Source organism: Mustela nivalis (assembly GCF_964662115.1).
Source record: "Mustela nivalis genome assembly, chromosome: 10".
NCBI classification, from domain to species: domain Eukaryota; kingdom Metazoa; phylum Chordata; class Mammalia; order Carnivora; family Mustelidae; genus Mustela; species Mustela nivalis.
The window spans coordinates 59,684,601-59,709,546 of record NC_139029.1 but is presented as its reverse complement, the minus strand read 5'-3'; the positions used below and the strand labels follow the sequence as shown (position 1 = coordinate 59,709,546).

Here is a 24,946-nt window from a genome sequence, read left to right as displayed (position 1 = left end):
TGATTATTGCACATAAAAAAGGTGTTGTACTGCATTAGCCTAGGTAATAATAGTATATGGTAGTTTTCATAAGATCTGGGAAAAGTGAATGCATTTTGGCTATGTTTTCAATGTGTAGACTTCACTTAATGAAGAACTGGATGGAAAGGTGGAAGGAAAGTATGTGAGGGATCATGGATGACTTCCAGGTTTTTGCCTTGAGCAATTTGGTGGATGATTAGAACATTTATCTAGATAGAAAAGACCAGGAGTATTGACAGAGGAAGACAAAAGCACTTTAAACAGAGATGCGTACTGGACTCTTTTCAGTGAGGGAGAAGAGACACAGCAGGCAGGTATGTATACGAAACTAGAACTCAGTGTTGAATATATTATGGCCAGTCGAGACAACTTCAAAACTGCTATAAATGAAACATACAAAATAGACTGTATCTTGATGAAATTATATGACTAAAATAAGTTTATTTTGTTGTTGCTTATTTCTTTATTTTTATGTTCGTGAAATTACAGCATGTTTGCAGTCTAGATATGGAGAGATACAGACCGCAGATACAGGAAACACAGATAATTTGGTAACTTGCTCCTTCTGTACTGAACTCATGGCAAATGTTTCTATTGTATTTAAACATTAGTAACAAGTAAAAAAGAATTTCTCCAAAACTTTTTACTTTCTTCCCCCTTCTCATAGGATAGCTTCCACAGACAGCTTTTGATTTGACTGGATAATAGTTAATTAGAAACTCTATTAACTTTAACCAATTATAATGAGTGATGATCTTTCTTATTAAATTTCATTAAAAATTGATCCCAGTGATATATAAGCAGTGAATTTTATAAGTTAATTTATGACCTTGTCAATGTGTGTGTACATTTAAAATCTGCACTTGGACCACTTGTTATAATTATTTCTTTGTGTAGTAAAAGTTTTCCAGTTCCAGATTTTATTAAAAGCATTTGAAACTTCTCCGAAGAACAGGATATTGGTGGATATAATTTACTTTCTCAAACCCCAAGGCTAAAAATAATAGGAAAGAAACCAATCATGTAAAACTTCATTGAGTAGTACAACATTTTTCAACCTGCAAATGAAATGAACACTTACTTGATTTCCAGAGTGGTGTTTTAAAAGATTTTTGCCGCAAGATGTAAATGCTTTAATTCTTTTCTGGGCAATATGATACTCTCCTACAATGAAGTAGTAAATGAAAACTAACTTGAACCATCTGAATGTTCTGCAGAGAGAAAAGAGTAGATATGGTGAAAAAAACAGATTTTAAAAATCATTCATATTACCACAAATTGTTGGTTGGAGCAAAGATTTTAAGAGCCTTTAAGGAGGTTGAAGATTCAACAAGCAAATCAGTAACACCATAAAACAGTGCCCAAATATAGACATTAGAGTTTAGATTGTTTTAGCAATACAATTAGGCACAATTGAAGGAATATAATTTGGGCACAGAGAGCTGGGAAATGACAGTAGCAGATGGATTGTACCAATCTGCAGCAATCAGAGATGAATCGCTAGGTTTGAATGGTTGAATTTTATATTTTGGAAGCCTACAAGATTCCTACAGCCAGAGGCTTCAAAAGAGACTATTTCGTCACCAGCCTAGAAGGAAACATTAAGGCTGTTACCTTCAATCATTTACTTGCATGGACAATAATGCCCTTGGGATGAACATCTTTGGACACAAATGTCAATAATCAACCCGATTTACAGGTGGATGATAATAGTGACTAATTTACATGCATTTCCCCCCTTCACCTCTTGTTCTTAAAATATCAGTGTGGTTGAAAATTGGCAGCTTTTATTATCCTTTTACTCCAATTTTTGGGTGCATTTTTGGTATTGAGGTATAACTGACATAAATTATATTAGTTTCAGGTATACAACAAGATAATTTTATATTTGTATATATTGCAAAATATCACCATGATAAGTCTAGTTAACAGGTCACCATACATAGATACAGAATTTGTGTGTGTGTGATGAAAACTTTAAGATGTACTCTCTTATCAACTTTTTAAAAAAATTTCCTATCAACTTTCAAATATGAATATAGTATTATTAACTAGAGTTGCCATACTATCCATTACATCACCATGACTTATTCATTTTATAACTGGAAGTTTGTACTTTTTGACGCCCTTCACTGATTTGGCCCATACCCTATCCTATTTCTTCCAACTATGAATTTGTTCCTGTTCTTGGTACCTATGAGGTTTTTTGTTTTTGTTTCTGTTGTTAAGATTCCACATATAAGTGAGATCACAGTTTTTGTCTTTCTCTGTCACTTAGCAACTCTCAAGGACTATCCATGTTGTCACAAAAGGCAAGATTTTTTTTTTTTTGCAGATGAATAATATTCCGTATGTATATGTATCACAATTTCTGTATTCATCCCTCAATGGACAATTAAATTGTTCCTGTATTTTGGTTATTGTAAATAATGTTGCAACAAACATGGGAATGCTTTATTTTTCTGAGGTAGTGTTTTTATTTTCTTTAGATAAATAACCAGAAGTAGAATTGCTGGAACATATTATAGGTCTATTTTTAACTTTTTGAGGAAACTTCATATTCTTTTCCATAGTGGCTGCACCAGTTGACATTCCCACAAACAGTGCACAAGGGTCCTTTTTTCTACATACTTGTCAACACTTGTTATTGTCTTTTTTATAACAGCCGTTCTAAAAGGTGTGAGGTGATACTGCATTGTGGTTTTGATTTGCATTTCATTGATTATTAGTGATTTTGAGCATCTTTTCATGAATCTGTTGACCATAGCATGTCTTTGGAAAATATCTATTTGGATCCTCTGCTCACTTTTAAATTGTTTTTCTGAGTTTGTAATGAGTTCTTTTTGTATTTTTGGATAGGGTACCTGGTTGGCTGAGTCAGTAGATCATAAGACTTTTGATCATATGGGTTGTGAGTTCAAGCCCCACACTGAGTGTACAAATTACTTAAAAAAATTAAAAATCTTCAAAAACCTGAACGGATGTTTTACATATTTTGGATATAAGCACCTTATTAAATATATTTGCAAATATTTTCTCCCATTTAGTAGGCTGTCTTTTAACATTGTTGAGAGTGTTGTCTTTCTATTTTAATGTAGTCCCACTTATTTATCTATTTATTTATTTATTTGTGTTTGTTTTTATTTTTATTTTCAGCATAACAGTATTCATTATTTTTGCACCACATCCAGTGCTCCATGCAATCCGTGCCCTCTATAATACCCACCACCTGGTACCCCGACCTCCACCCTCCGCCCCTTCAAAACCCTCAGATAGTTTTTCAGAGTCCATAGTCTCTCATGGTTCACCTCCCCTTCCAATTTCCCCCAACTCCCTTCTCCTCTCTATCTCCCCATGTCCTCCATGCTATTTGTTATGCTCCACAGATAAGTGAAACCATATGATAATTGACTCTCTCTGCTTGACTTATTTCACCACTTATTTATTTTTTATTCTGTTGCTTTTGCATTCAAAAAATCATTACCAAGACCTATGTCAAGGAGTTTACTGCTTGTGTTTTCTAGGATTTTTATGGTTTTAGGTCTTATGTTCACTTCTTTAATCCATTTTGAGTTAGTTTGAATGTAAAAAGCAATCTAGTGGTTCAGTTTTCCCATCACCATTTATTGAAGAGAATATTCTTTCACCATTGTATCTTTTTGGCTCCTTTGTCATAAATTAATTGACCATATATGCATGGATATATTTCTGGGCTCTCTATTCAATTGCATTGATCTATGTATTTGCTTTTATGCCAATACTATACTTACTCTTTTGATTACCACAGCTTTGTATACAGTTTGAAGTCAGGAAGCATGATCCCTCCAGCTTTGTTCTATATCCAGATTGCCATTAGCTATCTGGGGTCCTCTGTAGTTCTATACAAATTTTGGGACTGTTTGTCATGTATATATAAAAGCTGCATATAAAAATTTTTGCAGGAATTGCACTGAATATGTAGATTGCCTTGGATAGTATGGGTTTTTAACAATGCTAATTCTTGTAATTCATAAGTATAGGATGGCTTTTCACTTATTTATGTGTTCAATTTTGGTCACCAATATCTTATGGTTTTCAATATACAGAACTTTCAACTCCTTGGTTAAATTTATTCCTAGGTATTTTATTCTTTTTGATGCAATTGTAAATGGGATCATTTTCTTAATTCCCTGATAGTTTGTTATCAATGTATAGAAACACAGAAGATTTTTTTGTATATAATTTTGTATCCTGCAACTTTACAAATTCATTTATTAGTTCTAATATATATATATGTTTTTTTTTTCTGGAGCTTTTGAGATTTTCCATATATAGTATTGTGTTTTCTATAAATGGTGGCAGTTTTACTTCTTCCATTCCAATTTGTATGTTTTTTATTTCTTTTCTTTTTTGCCTAATGCTCTTCCTAGGACTTCCAATACTATGTTAAATAAAAGTGGTAAGAGGGGACATCTTTGTTCCTGATCTTAGAGGAAAAGTTTTCAGCTGTTCACCATTGAGTATGATGTTAGTTTTGGTCATATATGGGCTCTATTATGTTGAAGTACATTCCCTCATTACCTTAGTCGCTATCCTTAAATCTTGAGATTTTATTAAGACACGATGTTGAATTTTGTCAAAAGCTTTCTCTATGTCTCCTGGAGCTGTTTATCATCTGTAATTCTCTTCTTCAGGCTCCTTCCTGCCTACCTTTGGCCAACTATTACTTCTCAGTACCATCACCAGTACAAGGACAAAAAATATGAAATAGAGAGTAAAATCAGTCCTTCTGGTAATTTAACAGTTCTAGTAAAGGGATTAATAAAAGGATATAAGTAATGTCCAAAATGAACTTGTACATTTATTAATGAACCCCAATTATTCCTACCACCTTCCCCACACAGATATTTGAGTTTTGTACATGTATATGCTTTTGTATGGATGGAACTTTAAGGAAAAATTTTGAGATACAGAAACACATGCCTGGGTGGCTCAGTCATTAAGTCTCTGCCTTCTGGCTCAGGTCATGATCCCAGGATCCTGGGATAAAACCACGTGCTTCTCCCTCTCCCACTTCCCATGCTTGTATTTCACCTCTTGCTGTCTCTCTCCCTGTCAAATAAATAAAATCTTAAAAAATATATATATATAGAAACACATATCCACATTTATAAGGTAAAATAACACATATACACTTTTAGTTTCATTTGGGTAAGAGCAATAAATGAGACAGATTTTCATCATCAATTTCAAAGCTGTTTGCATCTAATTATTTATTAATTACATAATCACAATATTTTAATTGATTTTATCTGAATTTGTGAGCAATGGGTTTCTTTCCAAAAAAGTATTTCTACAGTATTCTTACAGTGCTCTGAAGATCCTATAGTATACCACTTTTATCAGTTCATCAGAATAGGACTACTATGCTCAAAGATAGAAATGCCAATAAACACTTAGAACTGTACTGAAACGAAAGCCCAAAAGGAAGATGGAAAAACTCTAAAGATATGTTTAGAAAATTACTCAAAACTACTATAGTACTATATGAGCACAGCTATGCTCCACAAATCCACCTTTAATAAAAAAGAAAATTAAAATAGTGCTAAACATAAAAAAAAACCTTTTCTAAGCTTACAGCCTTGAAAATATTCTTTTATCAAAAATGGAGAATTCATATTTTTGTGTTATTAATATGTTACAGTAATTGTTAATATAATTTGCATTGATTCACTTCAATGAAAAAACAAAAGTCTACAGAAAACTCTTCTATTTGTAGTCGTGCTCAATCAAGAATGCCAAGGTGTAGGATATTTAAGATGTCTCTAAATCAGATTGTTTTTTTGTATTTAAAGTAATTTCTAGAAAAATTTGCTCCCTATAAGTTATCATGTCTTCTACATCTTTGTAGACAAGCATTTCTTCAATGGACAACAGTTTATAGTTATTCAGGCTGAATGCTGATTTGTTCTGTATAGCATTTAACATTTTCAGGGATAGTGTAACTGAATCACTTAAAGAAGAACAAACTGGGAAAATACGAGCATTCCACAAACTCAAACATGTCTTGTTTCCAGAGAACATTTCCTCTGTAACTTCCAGATTCCAAATATCTAAGCATGACAGGAAACAGACTCCAAAGAATTGAAGTAACTTTATATCTGACAATGTTTTAACATTCTTTTTCAAGTTGTCTTGCACTCCAAATGCCATAGTTGAATACTTTAAGTGTCCATTCATCTTCAAGCTTAAGGAACACACAAAAGAATATGCAGGCAGAACAGCTGCTGTTATGATATGACAACCACTAATAATGCAGTTTTCCCCAACTGAAACATCAGGCCCCAATCTGGAATACTCCACAACTGAGCCAGCTGCCACAGAACACCTTGAATCCAGTATACTTTGAATGATACAGGATGTATTACCAGAACTTTCCGGTATTGCAGAAAAGATGCTAAAAGCTATGGACTGTAAGCCAAGTTCTGACTTCAAACTGCTATCTGAAGTAAAATGAAACAAATATTCTTCGGTTGTTCCGATGTGATAAAATTTGGAGTTATTAAGAACAATAACATTTAATGAGGTTCCTTTAAGAAGATGAAATATTCTCTGCCTAATATCTATCAACTCTGCTTCTTCTTTAGTGACATTTGCTGTGTTTCTGGTGTACTCCACAGTTGCTCCAGGTCCCAAAGCTTGCAGAAAGTCTCCATAGGCATCTATTTCACAGTTCAATGTGCCTATTTTCTCATAAAAAGCAAGTAACTTTTTTGCTGATTTATGATCCATATAAAACAAGCTGTCCGTGTAGACATACTCAGAGTCTAACTTAAGAGGAGTATCACCCCTAGCAAAGTCCTGTTGAGAAATATTTCCCGGTCTACATACAGCATGAAATTGATGCATCTTTTCTATGCTGGGCTTATGAAGGAAACGATGGCAAGACCTGTATTCAAGGTCTCTATATTCTAATTCATCAAAAGGTTCTAAGACAAATACTCCATGTGTGGTACCAACAGTCAAACTAGAAGGATGAGCTAAAGCAGTAAAGCCAGGTTTGTCAAATCTAATAAACTCACATTCTCCGATACTATAAAGTTCAATATCATCTGCACAGGTAACCAGAATCCCAGGATTCATATGTGAGGGGAAATCAATGTACATGGCTAGTTTTAATTCCAACATCTGATAAATGGGGTTACCAAAAGGTAATGCAGTGAAAATTTTGCCCAGAGCACTTGCATTTGGAAGGCGTTGGCTGTAACCACCTATATAAAATTAAACAAAATAACTATTTAAAAATGTTTATAAGTCTCTTAAGATTTTAAAAACCCAGGGGGATCAGTTATAACCAAAATATCTCTAAACATATTTAATATATATAATACAGTACAGTAGCTCAGGAAAGAATAGTAAATTCCAGGTTACAAATTCAAGACCAATTCTCCTGTAGTGATTTAATATAATGCAATGTGGGATTATGAAAGAATTCTATTATATTATATTTTAGAGGCTTTTAATTGTTTTGAATTAATTGTGCAACTAGTACAGAGAACCATGGGCTAAAAAATGATCTTATATCCATATTTTAAATGATAAATTGAAATTGCAACAACATTTGAACTCCTATATTAAGAATCCACTTCATAGAGGGGGGAAAAATCACAAAAAACTAAAATACCAACTCTAAAGTAAAATTATTAAACAGTAATTTCCAGATGCAGTATTTTTCCTCAAATTATTACATACATTTAAAGGAAGTAAAGGTACATTTACTTAAAAGCATTTAAAATTTATACTTGTTTTTAATTTAAACAGGCTTTTTCAATCTGAGTCTTAGGACTTTAATTCCTTGAAAAGCATGTTCTCTTAAGTACATTAAATACCTTACATCTTTTTTATGTAATTAATTATACTGAGGAGCCGCATTAGATAGTAGAAAGAGACAAAAACAGGTTCAAACTCTGGTTCACCACTTTTTAGTTGTTCCATCTTGGATTTACTCCAAATCAGCAAATGTAGAATACTTGCTTTATTGTGTTTTATGTAAAACACTTGGCACACGATATGTTGTTCAACAAATGAGAGCTAATACTTTCTACTTTTCTCCTTTTCCAAAGACTAGCCAATACTTAAGTCTAGCATTGTAAGATTAACCTTTTTCCAACTATGTATTTTCTAGTGTCTACCTTAGATTTTACTAAATCGGTAATAAGTAATATTGGTTCTGGAATAAGCTATAAAGTAGAATTTTTCTACTTTTTTAGAGTTAGTCTTAAAATCAGAACATGGATGCTTTACTCGATACTATCTTTACAAAGAATCATTGTTCTGTCTATGAATCCTAAGAAATAAAGTGCTTTGAAAGCCATGTAGATGAATGGCTCTAAAATACCTGTCCCTGAACTCGTGCCAGTCTATAATAACATTTTCATCAGCTCCAATACATACAGAAAAATAACAGAGGTTTGCATATAACCCGAATTTTCATACAATGAAGTTTACTGATTAAGAAAACTATTCTCCTGAGATTATTTCTTTCCCACTTTCCCGCTCTAAAATGTCCTCTTTTGTGTGTGATTTTCCCTTACATACTTTCTTGTCCTCTCCATGTTTTGTCACTACCCTTCCTTTTGTTTTTAAACTCTTTTAAGGATAGTAGACTTTTGCCACCAACAATCAGATACAAATGTGTGGTAGGTTTTGGCAAAAGTCTGGTAATCACAGTGCTAAGCCAGCCTCTCCCCTACAATAATAATCCCTTTTAAAGAATTATCAAGAAATGTTCATATTTTGATGGGTTCTATTTTAGGAACATAATTTTCTATATACATACTAAAAACAATATCCATGAAAAGCTGATGATATTATGTGATCTATAAAGATACATTTGTGAAAAAACATTATGTTGCTTACAACTTTAAAATGTCTAGAAAAACATAAAATAATGTTTTCAAAGCACAGTAATTTCAAAGAAAAAAATTTTAATAAAGGAGAAGTATTTGCAAGATAGAAAAAAGTCCCTAAAATATCAAAGGTAAAATATCAATTAGTGAAAAAGAAAATGTGTAACTTTACCAGAATGAATTAATAGGATGGTAAAAGAATTCCATTTATTGCCATATAGCTTTTCCAAACATCGAAGGGCACAAAGTGTGGATCCTCCATTTCCTTAAAAACAAAAGTTAAAGAACGCAATTAATTTCATAGAAACTTACTGAGAATTTGTAATTACAATAAAAAGTTAGGTGTTTTAAGGTTGAGGATTGGGCCTTTGGCTAACAATTAACTAGCTGGAGAGCAAAGGTATGGGCAAAAGAGTCACATTAAACACACATTTCACAGTATTTAAATAGATAAATAATTAGCAGTGGAATCCAGAGATTAGCACTTGGTAATAAATGATGAGCACTGAAATCTCCTGAAAATAAAGAAGTAATATATTAGACAATTTGCAACACAAAAAGACAGTAAGTATACATGTTCATTTGAAATTACAAACTAAAAAACCCATTAAAATAATTCTCCCACATGACAAAATCAAATATTTGAGTTAGATTTCCTTTCTAAAGTTTCTTAGAACCTGGTGTTCTTAAAAATATCTTAAATATAACTACACTTACTAGTTACCTTGGGCAAGTTATTTAACTCTCTCTGCCTCAGACTCTCATCTATATGATAGGAACCATAAAAGTACTGACTGCACCATTATGAGGATTAACACAGGTTAATTAGAACAATGCCAATGTCAGATATAAATAGCCTCTGTTGTATCAAGAGGCTTCAACTTTGAGTATCGCAAAGAAAATGGCCCCCAGAAAAATAGCAAGTATTTTTATTTGCAGCGGAAGGTCAAAGGCAAGGTTGAGTTAAACTGGGCTTTTAAAGTAAGTACCTGTGATATTGGGCCATTAGACTGTGCTCTTTTGCTTTCTGCATCATGGTTCCAAGAGGCTAAGTATGTGTGTGTATTTATTTTTTTCCCCTGATTTGCAATCTTCATGTAAATTTCTGAACGATGGAGTTGGGAAGGACCTTAAGAGTCCTAACAATAAAGTCCAAAAGAATATTCATCACCTAAGTAAATTTATTAACATTAATAAAATTCTCTTTTAAGTAACATTCTGTGAGTTTTTCATGGTAAGTCACAATGTGTAAGAACAACGCTATGCCTTTAATCTTTCTTAAAAAATTGTAAATTTACATTAAATTTTTAAAGTTTGGAAAGCCTATAGGAAGAAAGATATAGAGCTCATAAACTTGAGCCATAGGAAAGCTTTTCTTCAGTGATCATTATGCCTAGAACCTATAATTTAAATCTGACCATAGAGAGAGTACCGATTTTGACTCCAGCAGGATCAACAAAAACATGATATTGAACTCCAAGGGGTAGCTCCTTTTTTTTCAGCTTTTCTGACAGCTGTTGCTTATAAGCAAGCTCCTGTTTTTCATCAGCTGCTGTTATTGCAACGATGTCCCAGAATTCTCCAGCTGCCACAGGTTTGCCTATGTGGAAGAAGCAAGGGAATAAGTATTAGAAATCTCTAGCTGGTCTAAGTTTACCACTTTGGAAAGAAAAAAAAAAAAAGATTATCTTCATAAACCTATCTTCTCAGAATTAGAGAATAATTCGTGGCTAGGTAGGATAATTCAAACTAGTTACTTGCTCCTTTTATGGTTTACAGTTCACTTATTTAATATTCTGAAAGTTGTTAGGTTTCTTAAGAAGTACTTTTGCCTTGCTAAAATTTACTTTGATTCTTAAATAACAAGAGACAAAAAGAATAAATGAATCTCCAGCTGTGAAAATCAATTTTTATGTATCAGGACCATTTATTGGCTAAGTACAATTCAACCCAAAGATCCATTCCTCCAATGTTGCTATTTATAAATTTAGGTCCTTTATTTTTTATTACCTTAAGTAATGCAAAGCCATGCAAGTTTACAAAGGCTTTTAAGTATGACCTAAAATTCTGGATAACAGAAAAGTTCCCAACTTCCTGATGAACTCATTAAAAAAAGACTGAATTTCTGGTGGACAGTTGGAAGCTCTTTATTGGTACACAAGGTGATAAGGATTCTTATAGTTAACAGACAGGATTTGTCCAAACCTAACAGTCCTGAATATCCTACTGTCTTCCAAGTATTATTTCCTGTATTTTTGATGAAGTTACTGCATTAAAAATTATTTTAATTTTTAAATTATTTTAAATTATTCTACTGCATTATTTTAATGCAGTAACTTCATCAAAAATAGAATTTTATTAGATAGTTGTACAAAGAATGACAAATAACACAGCTTTATTTATTTTTTTGATACAAACTTTCCCTTTTAGATTTTTAACCTATAATTCCTCTGTGTCTTGTTCTGTTTTTTACTCAGTTTGCATTCACAGCATGGAACGAATTGGTGAAGGAGGTAAGGGGACTGTAGAATGCTAAAATCAGATATGTATTGATCAAAATACTGTGCTTTAGATCATTTACATTTATTTTAAATAACTTTCCTTAATGTGCTAACCAAATGCATAACTTGGATTTACAGCTTCCCTAATCAGATTAGTATTTTCTTTCTTCTTCCTTCTCTCTTATTTTGATATATATATGTTACTAGGAATAAAGTCAAAGAAATAAAGTAACAACATAATGTAAGGAAAGGGTAGTGGCAGAATTAAAAAAAAAAAAAAAATCAAGAGCGTAAGCTACAGCTGGGCCTGCGTCCTAAGCCCCAAGGTGAGAAGCAGACAGGAAGTGACAGTCCAGCAAATTTCCCCATACGTAAAGCACCCTCCCTGTCCACTGCCGCGAATAGTTGGGGTTCCCTCTTTGCTACCTCTCAGCTCTGAAAACCTCCTCAATTTTCGCTGGGTGGCTTCTCGCAGAGTTACGCCTAGGGGTGCAAGCGCAGCAGCCATAGCAACACGTTCCCGGACACCAGTAGAAGCCTTCCAAGTCTCTGCTGCCAGCACAGCACGCATGCGCACCCGAATGCAACGCGTTCATGAGTCCGTTTTCTCCTCTGTCCCGCCCTTTACGTGCGTCCCTCACGTAACCACGCCCCCGAAGCTCTGGCCCGCCCCGAGAAAACCTAGAGGGACCGAGTCCATAGTCTGGCCTCGTTTCCCTAGCAACCGTCTCCGGAACAGATGAACACCTAGCGATTTGACGGATTGTGCCGGGTCTGGGCCGTTGGTTTCCAACTCATAAGGCCTTGCAGCCCAGTTGACCCGGTGAGTGGTTAGTGTTGGGCGATAAAATTGCTAGAACCGACCCGTTAAGAAGACAAATCACAATTTATCTTCCATCTCTCTCGAAAAGTGGTGCGTCCTTTCTAACTCGCGGTTTGTTTCAGCCAGGAACAGTTCCCAAAGACCTCTTGATAGTTAATACCTCCCACCTTGTCGTCATCTGAAGACATGTGCTCCAAGCCCACGTCCAGATATATAGTCTGAACATGAAAAATCTGTATTCTGTTCAGGAACCTTAGGTTTGTGGTATCTTTGCCTTTGAGGTTCTTAGTAAGTGATCCTCTCTACCCCTAAGTTTTGAGTTCACTTCATAGGCTTTTGTAAATTGTATATAATTCAATCTGGGACCAGTCCCTTAACATTTATGGTATTGGTTTATTTACTGGCATTCTTTTGCATATGCAGACTGATCAAGAACTTTTAAATGACCTTACTGGGAATAAGTCAGACCTATTAGATATATTTTTAGTAGCGATCTATAAGTCTTTATCTTATAGATAAAGCACAAGCTTATAATGAGTTTTACAGGTTAATCTCTTCATCTTTACATAGAAGAAAATTATGAATCAGAATAATGACTTACTGAAGGCCTCACAATCAGTAGTAGAGAAGACTTTAACATAATTTTTCAATCCCAAACCCAGAAATCACCTACCACACCATGCATTTTTATTTATTTTAGAAACCTGCCTTCACTAAACTTTCCATCAATGCCATAGGCAGGCATTCAGGGCTCTACAAGGTCTTGCCATGAACTTAACTTAGGTTTTGTTTGTTTGTTTGTTTATTTGTTTGTTTTTCCTAAAGACTTGACTTTGCATTTAATTTTGTACTTTAAGAGAAATCGTTTGGGTAAAAAGGGAGATTACCCTTTCATAGTTCCATCGTTTAAACGGTTTATTTTTGTTGTTGTTGTTAATAAAAACAAAACATTGAGAACATTTAGAAAATACAGAAGGCTTTGAGTGAGGTGAGAACAAAAGGGAGTGAACGGTACAGATCAGAGAGATGACAAAAGCCTAAAGAAAGGATTTTGTTTTTTTATCCTGAGTGAAACAAAGCCATTGCAGAGTTTTGATGTGACTTGCCTTGTGTCTAAAAAGATCACTCAGAAATGTGAAAGTAGACTACAGTGGAGGGTGGGGGCAAGGATAGAGTTGGTGGAGACTTGGCTATGATAGTATCAGTGGGGATGCTGAGAAATTGACTAGATTCTGGACATATTTTTGAAGGCATAGTCAGTACAATTTGCTAATGGCATGGGTATGGAATACTAGGGAATTAAAGAAATCAAATTGACCACCTGAAGGATAGAATGGCCATCAACTGAGATGGGAAAGACAATGGATGGACAATGTTGGTGGGATAGTAGGGAGAGTCCAGAATTTGGTTATAGACATGTGGAATATACAAATGTATGTCTATGCAGTACATATGTAATGGAAATTTTTATGTGTTTATGTGTCTGTAGGCATTATACACATGAGTTTGGAGTTCATGAGAGAGGTCTGGGCTAGAGCGGTAATTTTAGGAATCTTCAGCGTACATATGGAGTTACTTTTATTTTATTTTACCTTGTTTTGCTTTTTTGAAAGTTTTAATTTTAATTCCAGTTGGTTATCTTAATCTGTAATATTGGATTCTGGTGTACAATAAATAGTGATTCAACACTTCCTAGACTACCTGGTGCAAATAACAAGTGCACTTCTTAATCCCCATCACCTATGTAACCCATCCCCCCACTCACCTCCTCTCTGGTAACCATCAGTATTACTTGGTTTGCCTCTCTGTTTCTCCCGCCCCTCAATTTACCCATTTGTTTTCTTTCATAAATTCTACATATGAGTGAAGTCATATGATACTTGTCTTTCTCTGACTGACTTATTTCAGTTACTATTATGGCTGAGTAATATTCCATTGTGTGTACCAAATCTTTTTTTGTCCCCTCAGATCTAGGATTAGGATTCAGTTTAGGAACCAGAATAATGGTTAGGTTTAGGGACAGTGCAAGGGTATGTGCCTACTATCCTGCAGTTCTGAGACCTCTCCAGAGGGATAACCTTAGGTTTAGAGTTATGGCTAGGGGTTAGATGGAGTTAATTTAATTTAATTTAATTTTTTTTTTGGAGTTAATTTTAAACTACAGAACTAGATGAGGGCCCAGGGGAAGAAAGGTTAATATAGCTTATAAGCTCTAGAATTGTGTATACTAACAAGGTAAACAGTGAAAAAGTGACCAAATAAAGTTTTGGATAGTGATAAGAACTATGAAGGGACTGAAACAGGCTGATGTAATAGACTTTATTATATAGAGTATTAAATACATCATTTCTTGGACCTGGGAAGGATGGCCATAGAAATTGATGTTATTTTTTTCTGATATTATTATTCATATAAAATGTGCTGAAAGTAAATATACCACATTATCAGCTATGGTTTTTGTTCTTCTTCCCTATTTTCTGTTTTTCTTAAATGTTCATTAGTATAATTTTAAGTAAAAATGAAAAAAGTATTGAATATTATGTGAAATTCCAAGAAATTTCCTTGGAAGTTGATTGTAGAGGGTAAAAAAGTCTAAGGATTTAAGTTTATGTTTAATATAATCAAACAGTGTGATATGGTTGCTAAATAGTCATAAGCTACAGTAACCAGAATAAAATATACCAACACAACTAAGTAGTAAAATCATTAATTCTGTATAAGTAAAACATGATGGAAATGATGCATTTAATCATGGATTCCACATTTCAAAAGGAACATCAGACAAACTGAGCTATAAATATGTTGAAAATGATATTCTGTAGAGGCATTTGGGCTTTTTTTCTATGGAAAGATAGTAGAGAGTATCTGAAAAAGTACCATAAAGAAAATTGAGAATAGATATTTAAAAGAACTTTACTGAGGCACAATTTATGTACCATGACTAACCTGTTTTAAGTGAACAATTAAATGATTTTTAGTAAGTTTACTAAATTGTTCAACCACTACCCCAATAAGATGCCTGTGCTTGTTTATAATTAATGAAATGTTACTTTTATTACTATAGGTATAACTATGACTGTTGTTTAAGTTGTAGAGAAGCACAGTAAATTTGTTTCCAAACACTTTTTTTTCCTTCTTCGCAAGAAGACACTGAAGAAGACAAGAAAACACTGAAGCCAAATGAAGAAGGTCCTAGATCATGGACTATGATGCTTATGGTGCATGGCTTGATCAGTACATGCTAAGGCTCTGATCTTTCCATTTCTTGTGCTTTATCTCTCTGTTCAACTACTGTTCCTCTTCCTACCCCTTCTGACATGTAGTGTAAGCAAAAAAATCTTTTTTTATTGTTCCCTTCATTTGAATTTATTTAGCCAGCTAGCTTGTTCTCAGCTTATTTTTTTAGCATTTATTTATCCATTCACCTACTGAAGGACATCTTGGTTGCTCCCAAATTTTAACAAGTATGAGTAAAGTTGTTATGAACATCCATGTGCAAGTTGTTTTATAAAAATAAGTATTCAACTCCTTTGGATAAATATCAAGGAGTGCAATTACTTGATCTCTGATAAGAGTATATTTAGTTTTATAAGATATAGCCAAACCATCTTCCACACTTGCTGTACTATTTTATATTCTTACCAACAACGAATGATAGTTTCTGTTGCTAAACATCCTTGCCAGCAGTTGGTAGTGTCCATGTTCAGGATTTTGGTCATTCTAATAGGTGTGTGATGATTGCTCATTGTTGCTTTAATATTCCATCTGTATGTCTTCTTTGGTGAAGTGTCTGTTAAGATCTTTGGCCCATTTTTTAATCTGGTTTATTTCCATATTATTTAGTTTTAAGTGTTCTTTGTATATTTTAGATAAAAGTCTTTTTTCAAATGTGTCTTTTGTAAATATTTTCTCCCAGTCTGTGGCTTGTTTTCTAATACATTTGACATTACTTTTGAAAATTATATGTCTTTGATTTGAATGAAGTATAGGTTATGAAATATTTCTTTCATGGGTTATGATTTTTTTTTTAAAGATTTATTTATTTATTTATTTGACAGACAGAGATCACAAGTAGGCAGAGAAGCATGCAGAGAGCAGAGAGCCCAATATGGGGCTCGATCTCAGGACCTTGGGATCATGACGTGAGCCGAAGGCAGAGGCCTTAATCCACTAAGCCACCCAGGCGCCCTGTAGGTTATGATTTTTTATTATTATACGTAGGGTCACCTTGATTTTCTTCTAGGTTATCTTCTATGAGTTTTAAGGTTTTGTGTTTTACATTTGGATCATAGGTCCAGTTTGAATTAATTTTTCTGAAAGTGTTGTCTGTGTCTAGAGTCATGTTTTTGTTTGTTTGTTTTGCATTTGGATGTCCAATTGTTTCAACACCATTGGTTAAAAGTCTATCTTAGCTCCTTTGTACTATCTTTGCTTCTTTGTGAAAGATCAGTTGACTATATTTCCGTCTGTCTGTTTCTGGACTCTGTTCTGTTCCATTGGACTATCCATTGTTTTGACAATACTACATTGTCTTGACAACTGTATCTTTATGGTAAGTCTTAAAATCTGGCAGTGGCATTCCTCCAATTTTGTTCTTCTTCAATAGTGTGTCAGATATTATGGGTTTTTGCCTCTTTATATAAACTTTAAAATCAGTTTGTTGGTATTGATAAAATAATTTGTTGAGATTTTGAATGGCATTGCACTGAATTTATAGATCAAGTTGGAAGGAACTGACATCTTGATAGTGAGTCTTCGTATCTGAGCTATCAATGCACATGAAATCTCTCTCCATTTATTTAGTTCTCTGAATTTGTTCATCAGCACTTTGTTGTTTTCCTTCTATAGATTTTGTACATATTTTATTACATTTATAACTAAATATTTCATTTTTGGGGTGCTAATGGAAACAATATAGTGTTTTTAGCTTGTTCATTGCTGGTATGTAGGAAAATGATTGGCTTTGTGTATGAACCTTGTATCTGCAACCTGTTTAAATCACTTTTTCATTTCAGGGTTTAGTAGGTTTTTTTGCTTGTTTGTTTTGTTTTGTTTTATTGATTCTTTTGAATTTTCTTTTTAAAAAATATTTATTTGAGAGAGAGAAAGTGAGAGAGTGAGCATGAGTTGGGGTAGGGGCTGAGAAAGAGGGAGAAACAGACTGTCCACTGGGCAGGGAGTTGGGCTTGGTACTAGGACCCTGTGATCATAACTGAAGCCTAAGGCAGATGCTTAACAGACTGAGCCACCCAGGTGTCCTCTTTTGGGTTTTCTATGTAGATGATCATGTCATCTGTGAACAAAAACAGTTTTATTTCCTTCTTCCCAGTCCTTATATATTTTTAAATTTCCTTGCTCTGTCTTATTGAAATAGCTAAGAATTTAAGTAGGATGTTACAAGGCAGTGATCAGTTGGAATATCCTTACCTTGGACCTTAGTGGGGTCTTACTGGGGAGACTTCTTATTTCTTATCACTAAGTATGATGTTAGCTACAGAAATTTATATAGGTATTTTTATCAATTTGAAGAAGTTCTCTATTCTTTGATTACTGAGAATTTTTATCATGAATAGTGTTTTATTTGATAAAATGATTTTTCTGTTTATGCTGAAATGATCATGTGATTTTTCTTTTTTTCAGCCTGTTAATGTGATGGATTACACAGATTGGTTTGTGAATGTTGAACCAGACATGCATACCTTGGAAAAATCCCACTTGGTAGATTCTTTTTATACATTGTTGGATTCAATTTGCAAAACTTTTTTTCCAGGATTTTTGGATCTGTTTTCAGGAGAAATATTGGTCTGTTCTTTACATTCTTGTCATGTCTTTGGTCATAATGTTAAGATAATTCTGACCTCGTAGAATAAGTTAGGTTTTGCTTCTGTCTTCTGAGAGAGATTGTAGGGAATTGGTATAATTTCTTCCTTAAATTTGGTAGCATTCCTCAGTGAACTTATATGGGTCTGGTGCTTTCTATTTTGGAAGGTTATTAGTTATTAACTTAATTTCTTTTATAAATATCTGCCTATTCAGATTGTCTATTTGTTCTTGTGTGAATCATAACAGATTGTGTCTTTCAAGGAATGTGTACATTTCATCTAGGATATGAAACTTTTGTGCATGGAACTGTTCATGATATTTCTTTATTATACTTCTAAAGTCCATGGGATCTGTAGTATTGTCCACTCTTTAATTTCTGGTATTAATAATTAAAAATAATTAATATTAGTGATTAATAATAATTAACAATTTGTGTTCTCTCTCACTTTTTTCTTTGATCTTTCCAAAGAACCAGCTTTTGGTTTCATGGATATTCTCTATTGATTTTCTGTTTTTAATTTCATTGGTTTCTCCTGTAATTTTTATTATTTCTTTATTTACGCTTACCTTGGATTTTATTTGCTCCTTTTTTCCCTAGTTTTCTAAGGTAAAGTTTAGATTATTGCTTTTAGATTTTTCTTCTTTATATATGCATTCAATGCTGTAAATTTCCCTCTAATCATTGCCTTTGCTACATCCCACAAATTTTGAGAAGTTGTATTTTTATTTTTCATTTAGTTTAAAATATTTTTAAATTTCTCTTGAGGTCTTTGACCATGTGTTATTTAGAAATATGTTGTTTAATCTCCACATATTTGGGGGTATTCCAGCCATCTTTCTGTTATTGATGTGTGGTTTAATTCCATTGTGATCTGGGGCAGACATTATATAATTTCTGTGCTTTTAAATCTGTTAAGTTGTGTTTTAGGCCCAAACTATGGCCTATCTTGGTAAATGTTTATGTGAGCTTTTGATGAATATACATTTGGCAGTTGTTGGATGAGGTAGTCTGTAGATGTCAATTACATCCTGTTGATTGATGGTGTTGTTGTGTTTAACTATGTTCTTATTGATTTTCTGTCTGCTAGATCTGTTCATTTTTTGATAGTGGGGTTGAAGTCTCTAGCTGTGATAGTGGATTCATCTGTTTCTTGCAATTCTATCAGTTTTGCTTCACTTTTGTTAGGTGCCTAAACTCTACCAGTTGGTATGTCTTTTTTGGAGAAATGACCCTATTATTATTATTTAATGTCATTTTTTTTAAAGATTTTATTTATTTATTTGACAAAGAGAGGGAGAGAGTGAGCACAAGCCGGGGTGGGGGGGTGGGAGAGAGAGAAGCAGGCTCCCAGATGAGCAGAGAGCCTGATGTGGAGCTCCATCTCAGGACCCTGGGATCATGACCTGAGCTGATGGCAGGTCATCAATGCTGTAAATTTAACAGACCTTAAATTGACTAAATTTAAGTCAACTAAAAATTGACTAAATGACTTTAACTGACTAAACCACCCAGGTGCCTCTGTAATGCCATTCTTTTTTTTTTAAATAATTTTTTATTTTTTATAAACATATATTTTTATCCCCAGGGGTACAGGTCTGTGAATCGCTAGGTTTACACACTTCACAGCACTCACCAAAGCACATACCCTTCCCAATGTCCATAACCCCACCCCCCTTCTCCCAACCCCCCTCCCCCCCAGCAACCCTCAGTTTGTTTTGTGAGATTAAGAGTCAGTTATGGTTTGTCTCCCTCCCAATCCTTTTTTGTTTTATTTATTCTTCTCCTACCCACTTAAGCTCCCATGTTGCCATTCTTTATCCTGATAATTTCTCTTGCTTTGAAGACTGCTCTGTTTAAAGTTAATATAGCTACTCCTGCTTTCTTTTAATAGGTGTCTGCATGGTATATATTTATCATTTTATATGTCTTTACCTTTAAAGTGGTTTTCTTGTGGACAAGATATACTTTGGTCTTTTTTTAATATTATCTGATAATCTCCCTTAATTGGTTCATTTGGACCTTTGACATTCATAATGATTATTGATATATTTGGTTAATATTTGTTAATATTTGTGTTGTTTTCTATTTGTTGCCATTATCCTTTATTTTATCTTCTGTCTTTCACTCTTTTTATGGCTTTTGTGGTTTTAAATGAGCATTGTAGATGATTCCATTTTCTTTCCTTTCATATAGCATCTTGGTTATAGTTCTTATTTTACCATTTTCAGTAGTTGCTCTAAAGTTTGCAATCCACATTTATAATTAATTCAGTTCCATTTTCAAATAATACTCTATTCCTTCTCAGGTGTAAGTACCTTATAATTAAAAGTAAACCTGATTCTTTTCTTCTGTTCCTTATATATTTGCTTCTTTAATTTCACTTATATATATATAAACATTCATGTATGTATGACATATGTATAAACTTAGATAGTTGCTTATATCATTTGTTATTTTGACAAACTTTTATGTTTGTCATAATCAGATCAATTAAGATTAAGAAAAAATAAAAGATTTTTATATTATGTACCGTTTCTTTCCCAGTGTTCTTCTTTGCTTCCTATCAATCTGCGTTTCTGAACTACATCTTATTCCTTTTCTCTATAGAACTTCTTTTAACATTTCTATTGGCAACAAATTTCCTCAATGTTTGTCTGTGAAAATGTTTCTCCTTCATTTTGAAAAGTAATTTCACAGGGTATAGAATTCTAGGTTGGTGGGTTTTCTTTTTTCTCTCAATACTTTAAATATTTTATTCTATTCTCTTCTTGCTTTATGATTTCTTAAGAGGTATAGATTTCTGTACAAATATTTTTCTAGATTTAAATCAGTTTTTATTGTTTTAATCCACTGAGCCACCCAGGCGCCCCCCCCCTTTATTTTTTTAAAGATTTATTTATTTGACAGAGAGAAATCACAAGTAGACAGAGAGGCAGCCAGAGAGAGAGAGAGAGAGAGAGGAGAGTTTTTATTGTTTTATATCCATCTTCTGGCTCATCATCCTTTAGTTTTTTCAAGCTTATAGTTTTACAGTCTACAAGCATGGGATAGAAAAATAAAATTTGAAAACTGGTGTTTTCACAAAAGCTTTTTAAAAGTTTTGAACAGAAATATACAACCTTCTAAATTTTATAAAGTTAATACATTTCAAGGACAGAAATTAAGATGTCTAGATTACAAGTGCATCTTTGGCTCATTGGCTCATTGCAATGTTTATAATGGGCCTAAATATATTGCAGACATCCTAAACTAAAAATAGTTTGCAACCATGATAAATGTAAAATACTATTAGTTGTATTTCCTACAGTTAGATTTTTGAAAAATAAACCATTATTTTCCCCTTTTTCATGATTTTATTTCATTTACAGAATCTTAGCAAAGTTTATGGTAATTCTGGAGTCTATTGTACAGAATTTACTTAATAATGTCATAACTGATGTTTGCAAAATAAGTTCTTATAACATAGATCACCAAACCAAATATTTTTATTTTAATATACTCCTTAGTTAAAATAATAATGTATTTGTATATCTATCATCTAAAGTTCCAGTGACTGAGTGTGATGCTCAGAGGTCAATGACACTCTGAGCAAAACATTTTTTTTAAATTTCTTTAAAATATTTGTTAAATATCCACTTGAAAAGGAAATAAACATACAGAATAAGTTTTTACTTTTCAAAATTTAATTTAGGTGTTCATTAATTATAACCTTGTATAGTTACTCTTCATATGTTTGCTACCAATTTTTTTTTTTTAATGAAAAAAGCTGGGAATAAAGATGATACTTATAGTTGATGTACATTATAGTTTATAAAGACATGGTTTTATAGTATGATTAAAAATGTATGATAATTTTAAAATTAGTACTTTAGTTGATACAAACTAAGTTTACTGACAATGATACTAATTTCTTTTCAACTACAGGACTTCTTTGAAATTGTAATTGGAGTCCTGATGCTTTATGTAATATGTTGTTATATTTGCCTTTTGAACATAGCTTTATTATTTGAACTTAATGATACACACATTTATATGAGCATTTTACAAAGTAATTGTAAAATTATCAAAAATAAAAAAGGAACAAAACTGCCTGGATTTCACTTTGTCATATTTAAGTTTGGCAGTACTTGTTACACAGGACTTTAAGTCGGTATATTGAAAACCAATTACAGTGGTTTTCAGCTTCTGTTGGTGGGCAGTATAATCATCTGACCCATAGCTACAGAGATAAGATTCATGACGCAGACTAATGGGGCCTGAGGATTTGTGTTATTCTAGTTACACTGATATGCAATAAAGAATAAGAAATAAAATTAAATCTTGCATGAGAATCCTTTCTTCTTCAAACTGACTGGGCTATGTGACAGACTTTTTAATTGAATAGTTTGAATAACTGAAGAATACCTTATATTCTGACTGTAGAATGCTAGTTCTTAAAAAAAATGGAAATATAGTGTCCTACATTTAATCTTATAACTTACTAACTATATATTTATCTTTCCTTTGGATAGCAATAACTTGATTTCAAATAATAGTGTTTTATCCTAGAGTGTTTTTTAATATTAAGTTTGTTTATATGTTGGAAAATAAATACTATTGATGGAGATGACTATTGTTGCAATATAGAACAGAAATATAAATGATCCTAATATATGAGAAAGACTGATTTTCAGATTATTTTAGAATTCATATCACCAACTAAAATAATCAGTTGAGAATAGCTTAAGAATTAAACTGTATAAAACAAAGATCAGTTAATAATAACCAAAAATGTGTTTGTAGGTACCTAAGATGAGATTCAGTATTAAAGCATTTCATTAACCCCGAATGACCTAGCAGATAAGGAAGAAATATACTTTGTAAGAACCTCAGAATTTTGGGGCACACATTTTCCCCCTCTCACTTAAGATCTAAAAAATAAGTAAAAACTTGGTTATTTTTCATTGTAAAAGACCCCTCTTATGATCTCGTTAAAATTAACATTTATAGAATTGCTAGATACTTATAGAGAGTTATGGGATGAGATAATGACAAAATGTGCCCATCCCCCAATATTTGAGAATATAATCAAGGATTATAATAATTTTTTATAAATGTACTTACTGAAAATATATTTATTACTGATTTTTTATTCTTCTGCATACTTTGGATTTAATTTGCTCTTCTTGATTTACTTTCCCAAGGTGGAAACTTAAATTATTGATTTTATATCTTCTAAAGGTGAATTCAATGCTGTAGATTACTCTAAGCATTGCTTCCATTGCAACCCACAAATTTTTATAAGGTGCATTTTCATTTAGCTAAAGATATTTTTAAATTTATCTTTGAGCAATATGTTATTTAGAAATACACTGTTTGATATCCATGTATTTTGATATTTCCCAGCTATTTTTCTTTTATTGATACCTAGTTTAATTCCACAGTGTTCTGAGAGAGACATTGTATGCTTTCTGATCTTTTAAATTTGTTAAGATATGTTTTATGGCCAAGATTATATTTTATCTTGGCAAGTATTCCGTGTAAACTAGAGAAGAATTTGTAGTCTTCTGTTGTTAGTTAAGGTAGATAATGTCAAATATCCAGCTGACTAATGGACTTCAACCATGTCCTTACTGATTTTCTGCCTGCTGGATCTATCTGTTTCTGATAGGGGGATGTTGAAGTTTCCAAATTTAATAGTGGCTTCATCATGTCTCCTTTCATTTCTCTCAGTTTTGCCTCAGGTGTTAATGCTGCTTTTAGACATATGCACAATAAAGATTATTATGTCTTCTTGTAGAATTGTCCTTTTATCATTATGTAATACCCTACTTTATGCCTGATAATTTTCCTTGCTCTGAAATCTGCTCTGTCTGAACTATTAAAGCTTCTCTAGCTTTCTTTCTTTCTTTTTAAAAAAATATTTTATTTATTTATTTATTTGACAGAGAGATCACAAGTAGGCAGAGAGGCTGGCAGAGAGAGAGAGAGAGAAGCAGGCTCCCTGCTGAGCAGAGAGCCCAATGCGGGGCTCGATCCCAAGACCCTGAGATCATGACCTATGCCGAAGGCAGAGGCTTAACCCACTGAGCCACCCAGGGGCCCCTCTAGCTTTCTTTTGATTAGTGTTAGCATGATATACCTTTCCCCATTACTTAATTTTTTTAAATCTTTTTTAATGTGTGCCACAGAAGAATGAATATTTTTAATTGAAAATTAATTCACATACCATAAAAATCACCTTTTTAAATTGTATAATTCAGTGAAAATATTTCTTTTTTAAGTGAAAAATATTTCTAAACAATAATAACATGATTTTTTATCAACAGCTTTTCATGTTGTTAACTATTCTACAATATCAGTTTTAGTGTTTTTGTAGTATTTCATTGGCTGTACTAAATAGCTTAGTTAATTATACTGTTTAAGACATTAAGGATTTTTGGGTATTAAATGAATATTTGTATATACTATCTCTTTTCATCTCTGTAATTTTTATTATACTTTTTATTTGGGGTATAATTGACATAATATCATATTTGCTCCAGAAATACAATATAATGATCACTATTTCTATATATTGTGAATGATCAGCACAGTAAGTCTAGTTAACATCCCTCACCATTTATTGTTACAAAATTTTTTTCCATGTGATGAGAACTTTTCAGCTCTCAAATATGCAATACAATATTATTAATCAAAGGCATCCAGCTCTGCATTACCTCCTCATGACCTATTTATTTTATAACTGAATATTTGTACCTTTGGACAGCTCATCCTATTTTGCCAACCCCTACGCCTGCTGCTGCACCACAGATCTGTTTGTATCTATGAGCCTGATTTTTTTGTTTTTGTTTTATTTTCTTCAAATTCCACATGTAAGTGAGATCATCCAGCATTTGTCTTTCTTTGT

The 24,946-nt window shown here is 32.9% G+C and overlaps 2 protein-coding genes and 1 long non-coding RNA gene across 9 annotated transcripts in view; 1 reads left to right on the top strand and 2 right to left on the bottom strand.

The window, feature by feature from the left end:
- Positions 1 to 460: 460 nt before the first annotated feature.
- Positions 461 to 1,232, bottom strand: LOC309842440. The gene is made up of 2 exons (XR_014299648.1): positions 1,103 to 1,232; positions 461 to 1,015 (listed from the first exon to the last, which is right to left on the bottom strand). It is a non-coding gene; the product is annotated as an uncharacterized lncRNA (long non-coding RNA).
- A 4,011-nt stretch (positions 1,233 to 5,243) lies between these two features.
- FPGT (fucose-1-phosphate guanylyltransferase) lies at positions 5,244 to 12,040 on the bottom strand. 2 transcript variants are annotated; one of them, XM_082686582.1, is made up of 4 exons: positions 11,837 to 12,040; positions 10,342 to 10,509; positions 9,082 to 9,174; positions 5,244 to 7,271 (listed from the first exon to the last, which is right to left on the bottom strand). In XM_082686582.1, the coding sequence occupies exons 1-4, from the start codon at positions 11,979 to 11,981 to the stop codon at positions 5,815 to 5,817; spliced, it is 1,863 nt and encodes a 620-aa protein (XP_082542708.1). In that variant the 5' UTR covers positions 11,982 to 12,040; the 3' UTR covers positions 5,244 to 5,814. The 2 variants fall into 2 exon arrangements, with proteins under 2 accessions (XP_082542708.1, XP_082542709.1); XM_082686583.1 differs by having other exon boundaries at positions 5,244 to 6,457.
- A 28-nt stretch (positions 12,041 to 12,068) lies between these two features.
- The window catches only part of LRRIQ3 (leucine rich repeats and IQ motif containing 3), a 218,557-nt gene continuing 205,679 nt past the window's right edge, over positions 12,069 to 24,946 (top strand). For 5 of the 6 annotated variants that reach the window (XM_082686579.1, XM_082686578.1, XM_082686580.1 and 2 more), the window contains exon 1: positions 12,069 to 12,233. The gene's annotated coding sequence lies outside the window, so the exon portion shown is untranslated. The other variant, XM_082686576.1, reaches the window with a different exon arrangement.

Excerpts from the sequence above, each read along its gene's own strand:
- FPGT (XM_082686582.1), bottom strand. The coding sequence starts at position 11,981 with ATGCGTGCTGTGCTGGCAGCAGAGACTTGGAAGGCTTCTACTGGTGTC. Across the intron at positions 10,510-11,836 it reads GAGGTTTTCAGAGCTGAGAG|GCAAACCTGTGGCAGCTGGA; the intron begins GTAGCAAAGAGG and ends TCTTCCACATAG. Across the intron at positions 7,272-9,081 it reads CATCCTATTAATTCATTCTG|GTGGTTACAGCCAACGCCTT; the intron begins GTAAAGTTACAC and ends AATTTTATATAG.